The sequence below is a fragment of the Brassica oleracea genome, chromosome C1 (genome assembly GCF_000695525.1).
Source record: "Brassica oleracea var. oleracea cultivar TO1000 chromosome C1, BOL, whole genome shotgun sequence".
Taxonomy (NCBI): Eukaryota; Viridiplantae; Streptophyta; class Magnoliopsida; order Brassicales; family Brassicaceae; genus Brassica; species Brassica oleracea.
Window position 1 is genome coordinate 40,946,450 of NC_027748.1, and position 10,285 is coordinate 40,956,734.

The following is a 10,285-nucleotide window of genomic DNA, read 5'->3' on the forward strand; positions in this document are numbered from 1 at the left end:
CAACTATTCTATATGAAGATAACGCGGCATGTGTTGCTCAAACGAAGGAAGGATATATCAAAAGCGATAGAACCAAACATATACCTCCGAAGTTCTTCTCATACACTCAAGAGCTCGAGAAGAATAAAGAGATTGAAGTAAGATATGTTCAATCATGCGACAATGCAGCTGACCTCTTCACAAAATCACTTCCGACTTCAGTATTCAGAAAACATGTCCATAACATTGGAATGCGTCATCAGAAGGATATATGACTGCTTATTCGAGGGGGAACTTACGTAGTTGTACTCTTTTTACCTTACTATGGTTTTTCCCATTGGGTTTTCCTAGAAAGGTTTTTAACGAGGCAACAAAGACGTTAAGCGAGAATGGATAGTGACACCGGTCCCCAAGGGGGAGTGTTACGAAAGTCAAAAAAGGGGGGAGGAGCCGATTATGTTGAAAATATAAAAAAATGTGGGGTCCGCTGCACTATTTGCACAGTAAATTCTACTTCTATATAAACGATCGATTCGATCGTTTATAAATCATCATTCACTCTTCTCTTCTCTCTATAATAAACTCTTTCTATCAGTGTTATAAATTCTACGGGTATAAATTTTGCCCTTATTTAAATTCCCGCGATACAATAAAATTCCAGTTCCTTTTATAACAGTATATATATTTTTGTTTAAAGTTGGTTGATTTTTTTACTATCACTATAAACATTGACTTTGTGAATAATAGTGCCATGTCTTGTTTCATTGTCGATATGCTAAGGAGACGTGGGCTCTGTCGCGTATACTAAACTCGGTTTTCCTAAAGCGCTGTAGTGCCTTCGCTTCCATTGACCATAAACTGGCTACGAGGCTGCGTACGTCGGAACCCTTCGCTGAAACTAGAGGTAAAGTCAAAGCTATATTCATCATCTACTTCAGACTCTTTAAAGTAGAACAGAGCACTAACTTCTCTGGTATTGTCTTCTTGTGTTTTTCTTTTCCCATGCAACAGGTTCTGGTCACAGGATGGCTACATCTTGTTGGAGATGTACTCGGATTGCTAAAGAGATGATAGTTCTTTACCAAACTGAAAAAGGGCTCCTTAAAGAGTAATCTTACAGAGATCCAATTGTTTCTATATCACTTTTTCATGGTTACCAATTGACTTTTTAGGCAATTTATCTTATTAACATAAGAAGCCTCATCTAAGCTTTGTATTACTCTGTTACACAATTTTATATATCCTCTTATGTAGTCTCTAACGTTGCATATCGACCATGAGTTAAACTGTTGATAATAACTGGACATAATGATGAACATATGAAATATTTAGTACTAAAACAGAATGCTTCATATAACCTCAAGATGTTGTCGACGGTAGGTATGGGTGTTCGGGTTCAGATCAAGTATTTTGAATTTTTGAGTATTTCAGTACTTTTAAATATCCAAATGGGTTCGGATATTTTTGGTTCTCGTCTGATTATTTCAGGTCAGATTCGGATATTTTAAATTTTGAAAAAAAATTCAAATTATTCATTACTGAAGTTTCTTATACTTTAAATTTTACAATTAACTTGACATAAATTTTTAATAAGTTGAACGATTAATAGGTATAGAAACAAAAATTTGGAAATAGAAAAACACTAATGTACTTATTGTTTTGAAAATTTGAATGCAATTTTTGTTAATACACGAAACAAAAAGTTTGATATGCATATTAAGTGAATAGTAAATCATTTTCTCTGCAATTATATGGATATTATATGATTCTCAGTCACATACAACAATATAAATATTTTGAATAAATTGAGTAAAGTAAAATAGAAATATAGGATTAAGCATACATATACATATGTTTGGTTATCTTAAGATATTCGTTTATTAATTATTACCCGTTTGAGTTTGAATATCTGATCTATCCTAACTCAATATCCATTCATGTATATTTCTATGTCGTTTTAAATTTCGTTTAAGGTTTTTTGGGTTGTATTTGGCTTCTGATTCGAATATCAGATAAAATTTGCAGCCCTAGACGGTAGCAAAGATCTCATTATTTTCCACCAGATACTTTTCAACTACATCTTTCTCATCAACGATCTCACCTTCATTCAAATTAATGACTATCTGTCTATCTCTATACATGTGAATAAATATTTACAAAAAAAAAAACTAAATTGTAATAGCTATTAATATATATTATTGTTTAGTTAAGTTTTATAATTTATATTATTTTAATTAAGCATGCATATTATTTATGAGTTATTGAGTTGTGATATTTTATTTTTTTAGAATATTCAACTTTTCTATGATATTTGTTTCTAAAATTCTTGTTGATTTTAATCTCGTGTAGTTAGTTTCTTATTGTTTGTATAGTTATTTTAATTATAATTCAACTTTGTTTGTTTTGGTTTATTATTGGGGTTTGTGAGTTTTTGAAAATAGAAAAGTCACTTATAAAATTTATATAAAAAAAGTTCCAAAATTGAAAAATATTGTTTAAGTTCAGTTTAGAATTGCATTATTTAAAATATATTTTTACATTAAAAATTACATGAACGTAAATTCAATTAAAGCTACTTAATGTTTTGAAAAAAATTCTTATAAATAATATATCTGGTTTTTTTTTGTGAAACCAACATTGAATAGAAATTGTATGTGCAGCATTCTAAACCGGTCAACATTATAACTATTTAAAACTTTAGTTGACTCTATCTATCTTATTAAAGTAAAAATACTTTTAGAAAATGTTTGGAAACATAGATAGAAGTAAAAAAAAATATTGTTTGGAAACATAGATAGCAATATATTAAAAAAAAAGCAATGAGATTAGATTATTAAGAAAAATTAGAAATCCATTATAGAAACTATATATCTGGGCCAGCCTTAAAATATACGAAAATATAAAAACATGTTTTGTCTAAAATAATCATAAAACAAAGTTTAAACCTTATATACATATTTCTAATAAAAATATTAATTTAAAATTAATTTATATGAAAATAAAGTTAATAAAAATAACATTTAAAAGAACATCTTCGTAAAAAGACCTAAACCTATTATTATTTTTTTAATATATTTCATGTTTTCAAACAATATCTTTTTTTACTGCTATCAATATTATAACACTCTCTACTTATAACAAATATATTTATATAAAAAATAGAGTAAACATCCGTGTGGGTGCACGGATCAAAATGTAGTTCCATGCGACAACTCTCGCCTCGATAAAATATGTAGCCACTAGCCAAGTAAGTTATTTGAAGTCCTTTTCCTTATATAGTCACTTTATGTCATTATGATCTTTCATCTATTCAGAGAGGAATAGATTTCTATAACAAAAACGATAGTGTGTTTCTTAACAGAGAAAACATGATCTTTCGTGAATAAAGTAGGAATTTTTCAGATATTGAAATATTTTGTGTTGATAGTTCAAACGTAAAAAAATTATTTTTTTTAATTTAGATAGAGATATGAACCGTTCATAATAACTAGACAAAATGATGTTCAACATATGACGAAATGTGGAATTGTCTAGGTATAGATTTATCAATGTCAACTAAACCATTGTGTTATTTAGCGTTAAACTAAGTTTAATTAGGTGATGATTGTTTTATTGGTTTTTAGATTTTGGTTTTGGTTTTTGGTTTTTAGTTTTTGGTTTTTAGCTTTTGGTTTTTAGTTTTTGGTTTTTGATTTTGCAGTAGATTTTAGTTTTTTGAAAAACTTGAATGGTGATTTTAGATTTTAGTTTTTGGTTTTTGATTTTTGCTTTTAAAAATAATAAAATGAAAATATTATTAAGAGTAAAAGAAAGAAAAAAATACTAGTCCTAGTCCTAGGTAATACTAAGTAAAACAAAAAAGGAAATATAGCTTATATGTATCAACAATATTTTTTTTTGTGATGACTAACTTCAAATAAAAAAATATATTTTATTTATATGTATAGGAGTAATTTATTTTACATCAGTTTATTATTAGATAAAAATAACATTCAAATATTATAATATTTTTATTACAATAAAGCTTTTTTTATGATTAGCATAGATGTAATTTACTATATTAAAAAAATGTGACCATCAGTTTATTATTTCGTAAAATATTATTCAAATATTGTTATAACTTTATTAAAACTAAACTGTGTTATAATAAGAATATGTAATATGCCTTACGTGTGACTTAAGTATTATATAGATGTGCTCATGAATTATTATTAGCAATCAAAAATGCCTTAGGTAAAGTGTCTTACGTTTTTTCCATAGTACCAAAATGCCTTACGTAAGTCAATTTGTAATAATGCATAAATGTAAAAAAGGGTTTTGGCAAGAAAACTAGGAAAAACTGGTTTTTGATTTTTGTTTAGAAATTGACAGTTATTTAAGAAACTAGTTTCCCTAGATTTTAGGAAAATCATTTTTCAAAAAACTTGATTGGATGAAAATTGGTTTTTGGAAAAACAAAAACCAAAAACTATTCTAAAAACTAGAAACAATCAACCTGTATGTGTCGAAGACAACGCGTTTACTTGGGTAGTAAATGGTTTGAAAACCATTATTCTTCTCCCACAACTATGTGAACTTTCCTTTGCTTATAAGAAGCCACTAGAGATGCCTATCATAAGCCTATAGGCTTTGAAAAGAAAATCATAGTTCGCTCCAAGTGACAACATTAGAAATAGCTGCTAGACGTTGTTCAACACTCTGTATTATATAGATTTCTCTGTTCTGGTTAGATTTTTGAACTCATTCTTAGTCTCTTGATTATCAAAAAATGTTTAACATTCTCTGCAGAGCGTCATCTAAAAGAAATGTGTTGCCTAGACTATCTGAGAATTTCTCTAGAATACTTACGTCTCGAAGTCCGCATCCATTAACTCAGACAGTGAGTTCCCCTGCCCTTTTGAGAGAAAAAACCACCATCTACAAGAGATCGGCATTTGGAAGAGATGAATTCATGTGGGAGTATTAATGTCAATGCCTCTATACGATTGGAAATGAAATAATTAAATTTGATATGTCAATTTTGCAAGGATACTTAATAGTTACATACCAAAACAAAATATGAAAAACATATACCTAATTGTTTTCTTTTACTATTATTGCGTAGATATCATAAATATAATCCACTTTTTATTAAAAAAATAAGTAAAAAATAAGAAAAAATATAGTAATAAATTTGAATATAATTTAGAAATAATTGAATCAAACCATAGAAATAATTGAATCAAACATTACATACATATATCTGAATATTTTGATTTAAACCAAACAAATAATATATTCTCACAAAGGAAGGTTTTGGTTTCTCGATGGCGAAGAAACTGGCAGTTTCAACGACCATCAAGAACTCGGAAAAGCGTCATACTTCAATACATCTTCTCAGCAGAAGAAGGAAACTCCTAGTCTGGTCCCTTGATAAGATGGATTGAAACCTTCTGGACTTTACTGAAAAAGAATGCGTCTGGAGCAGGGCTTGATGAGAGCAACGGTGGTGGTGGTGAGAGGGACAAGACAAAAGTAGGTAAATAAGCAGTATTTTCTGATTAGTTCGGTTCCTAACGTAAATATAAACTTCTTAGTACTGAAAAATAGTTTATGTTAATAGTATTGAAAAGGGACTGTATATCTCTGAACAAGCCACTTATTATAGTAGTATCGTAATGGTAATTATTATGCATTAGTAAATGTTTTTTAACAAGCTTAAGACTCCGCATATCAAAGCCAATAATATTATTGGCCAACAGTGTTGATCTCAGCTGCGCATAAAATTGTAATCAGTTTTACCAGCAATCCCTGATCCCTCAAGGCAATAACAGATTCCTTGTGAAGGAAATGCTGAATATATCATACTAATATAAGCTATTTGATTGGATTTAATCACGTTCCAAAATAAGAAGATTCAATCTCTAATATCATAAGGGTTAGGACATCAGCAGTCAAGGAATCTCTATGTATATATCTATGTATGTGTCATATATATATGTAAGATATGGACATGTAATAGGCTAATGAGTTTCAGGAATACTATCTAACAAAGGTCTCCAGCCTCTAAGACCCTCATCAGCAGCATCATCATCATGGCACAGATGTTGCTCAGCAAGACTTCTATAGACCATTTCGTGAACTGAACCTCCTTGAATCAGCTTCTCGAGCTCTTGCTTACTCACAACCATCTTCACTCTCACAACACCAGGACTCTTCTCCTTGGTGTTGTCACCACAATCTGTTAATCCATCTCCTTGTTTCTCTACCTCTGGAATTGCAAACCTGACTTTCTTCTTTGTCTTCTTATGCTTGACTGTGGTATTCTGCTTTGGCATGAGATAGTAGAAACGGCCACAGAGAAGCTTAGCTTGTGGATGAAGATGACAATTGTTGGACAGAGAATCAAAGAGAGAGTAGTGACCAGAGAACTGGGTGAGGATGTCATGAACATGCATGGGACCTCTGTATTCAACTACTTCTCCATCATTTCTCATAATTTTTATCACTTTCTTCTCCGCTACTATACAGTTCCCCATCTTTATATTTTTCCCTTACTTTGTGGTCTCTTTTGTGTAAATACGTCTTTTGAGATTTTTGTGGAGTTTTGGAGATTTGTCTGTTGTATATTTATAGAATTTGGGGATACGTAAATGCCTTTGTATTTTCGAATATTACGAAAAATGCCATTAACTTGGTAGGCCACTAGTATATGTCGTGGTGGGGTGTGGTCGGGCGCCGGGTGGTGCTCTCCTAGTTATATCTTTTTTAATTGGATCTCATATGGTCCATATCTATACTTTAGTAAACACATCTACACACACTTGTTTCTACTGTTGCAAACCATTTACAATGTAATAATAATTTGATATTTACAAAAAGACAAAGGTTATTTTTAGCGGAGGCTTTACCTATATCTAAAAGTAGAGCCACTAGGACCACCACAAAAGGAGCCGAAATGACTTTTAATGAGTGAATGTCATCTTCCAAATGCGAAGCACAACTTGTTTTCTATAATTATTCTTACATTGAATATTTACTTCTTTCTTTCAATTGCTAGCATGCGTATGTAATATCTTGAATTATTTTGGTATTTTGAGTCTCTCATTTCTAGTTCTCTTTAGGAAACGAGATTCACGAGTAAAAACACAACCATTTTTTTGACACAATAAGAACTGAGTTTTAGAAACGTGGATATCCTCTTACGTAAGCATTTCCAGAAACAGAAAAAAAAACGAAACAGAATACAAACTACTCCCTTGTACGCTTGAATCTGGTTTATGTATCTAAATTTTAATTTCCTATTTTGGTTATTCACCAAACTTGATTTCGTGTGACGCCCAACGAAGTTGTATTGAGGTCTGCCTAAAATAATTTCGACGTCATTTACTGTTTTGACAAAAGGAAAATGGACCGTTAATGCATTTATTAACTTACCGAACACTCGTTACGACTTGATACTTTACTACTTTCCCAATACAGGCTACACATTTAAACATGTAGACCTATTTCTTCCATCTTGATTACGTAAGCTTAAGCAAAGTTGATATTTTGAGGTAGCTAGTGTGGTCCATTTTGTCTACTAACCCTAAAGCGCTTACGATGGTAAGTGGGTTCGAATGGGTTCCACCAATGAAGCATGCTTCAATTTATTTATTTATTTTTATTCCTTGGTAACGAAGAATAAATGTAGGAAACTCAGAAGAAGGTAGCGAGGTAAAGACAACAAAAAGGTTACACAATGGGTGGGTAGAGAATATAATATTTTGAGGCTTTTCTTAGAGTGAATGGTGGACGTTGGTGCTCTAAGCAAACGATAATATAAATAGCTATTAAATAAACCATTGATTATGCCTTTGCTTGCATTGTAGGGCACTGAGTGCGCCTCCCCTCTTAGTGGTGACGGCAGAAATTTTGTTACCGTGAAAGAGATGGAAATTTAATACAACCTCCGTTCCCGAAAGTAAGATGTTTTAGATTTTTTTCTTGTTCCACAAAGATAGATTTTCTATATTGTTAAAGTATTTTTTTATACTTAGGAACATTAATTGAGAATATTTGAATTGATTAAATTTCATTGGTGGAAAGTTATTGGAAAGTGTATAATAAAGTAAAAAATAAATTAAATTATAAACATTTATTAAATTCTTAATATGCGTGCATACTTTAGAAAATTTTACTTTCAGGAACAGAGGGAGTATATTTTTCTTTTTAGATATGATGAATATTGATATTAATGAATCCCCCAAGTTCGTATGATAACTGCATAGATACATAAAACAACGGGGGTGATTGGTAGTTGCCGTAGGTGCTGTTCACAACCCTATTTATTTCTAAAGCACCAAATTCAGAGTAATCAAGCTTAAAATTTTTTTTTTTGAAACCACAGCTCTTGAAATAACCTACAGCTGTACAAGTGCTCTGCAGAGCCAAATATCCAAAGCAATTTTTTAGTGCTTTCCATAAAATTCTATAGCAATAAAATCTAAAGCCACAGCAAAAAATTTACAGATTTTTTTCTACAGCAAAAATTTTAAAACTAATATAAACGTTATCTAGTAAGAAATGATATAGGTATAAGGTATTGTTAATCATAAATGTTTCCTTTTTTGATAAAACAACTGTATATGGAGATATGGAGATCTATGCATATGTTATTTTGTAAATTTTTCATCACAGAGAACTTTCTCTACAGTTTTTGGTTTTATACTTGACATGTAAAATTATATATGGTTTGTTTTGTAATTTACACATACCAATTTGAAACTAATATAATGTAAATCTTGATAAATACAACTAAATCTGTTTTTTTTTCCCTTAAAAAATGTATACCTCCATAGAAACGGGTGAGTATATGGATATTCATATTCCATATGGAAACAAACATAGATTGTAGAACTTCAAGGTATGGGATCTTGCATTGTTTTTTTTTTTTGGTCAAATGGGATCGGGCCATCTCAAACTCTAAAGAGAACCTGTTCAAAAAAAAAAAATAAGGCTCTTTTTACTAACCTGAAATAATTTATGTTTTTCTGGCAAAATATTGTTATAATATATTTTACTAACATCTTTTGGTTTTATAATTAAAACCTTATGAAAAACACCTCTTTTAGATTGTGAATATCTCAGTTTCCTTTTTCTTTTGATTTTTTTTTATATCCACAATCATGAGTTATAATCTATAAGAAAACTAATAGGGCAATAGAACATGGATAGTGGTTAGACCAAAAGCCGTAGACTCTTGATTTGATTAAACAAGAGGTTGGAGACTCCTCTTTTTTCTTCTTGATAAAGCTTAGACTAGTCATTCTTCTTTGTGTTTACTGTTTTTTGTAAAAGTTGCTGAAAATTGTATATTTCTCTCCTTATTTATAATAACTAATTAATAATAGTTTCCTAAATATAATCAAATTAGAATATTAACTTTCTAAATTTACATTGAATATTAAATCAAACACCAACAGCTATTTTTTACTTTCCAAAATATATTAATTGATATAAATGTTAATTTTTTCCTCATTTTTGTTGGTTATGTAAACAAAATCAAATTTATAATTTATAATTATTGGTTAATAAATACAAAAGTTAAATTTAAATATAGCTATATGATTTTTTTTAATAAATATATGATTTTAAATTTATAACTATTACTAAAATAAATAAAAATTATAGACCCTCTAAAATTTTGGATCATGTTCAACCGTTCCATTTGGAGGTGCTAAAAGATGGCCTTGAATGGGATCTTGCATTCTTTGTAAAAAAAAAAATAGGGATCTTGCATTCAAACGATACATCTTGTTTGGTCGTTGGAGTCCGATATAGCACCAAAGGCCCACTAGATTTTGTACGGATGTATATTAAAATAAACTAGACTCTGATAGCGCGGATATAAATTTTTAATTTTTAATTATTTATTTTATTAAATGATGTATTTGTAATAATTATTCATATTATATTTATTAAGTAAATATTTTTTTTGCATCTTAAACTATCTATTTTTTTTACGAATGTGTGATATCATATAAAAAAATATTAAAAAAATGAGTATAAAGTTAATTAGATAATTTTAAAAACATAAATTTTTCTTTCGTGTGCGATATCATATAAATAATGATCCGCCCAGTTAACAAAAATCATGATTATTTTATGTGTAATTTTTTTTATTTTGACCATTTCCTTAAAACTATATTAAATTTTACATATTTTAATTAGAATATTTTTAATATCTTTACCTTTTTATTTGAAATGCAACTCAATATTTTTTTAACAGTTATAACAAAATATTTAAAAAATATTTTTAGAATTTGTTTGAAAAATATGAAAATTA

The 10,285-nt window shown here is 29.4% G+C and overlaps 1 protein-coding gene across 1 annotated transcript; it reads right to left on the bottom strand.

Annotated features, from left to right (window-relative positions):
* Nucleotides 1–5,262: 5,262 nt before the first annotated feature.
* On the bottom strand, nt 5,263–6,543 carry LOC106295310. The gene has a single exon (XM_013731178.1). It carries the CDS (start codon nt 6,495–6,497, stop codon nt 5,982–5,984), a length of 516 nt encoding a protein of 171 aa, XP_013586632.1. The 5' UTR covers nt 6,498–6,543; the 3' UTR covers nt 5,263–5,981.
* Nucleotides 6,544–10,285: the final 3,742 nt, after the last annotated feature.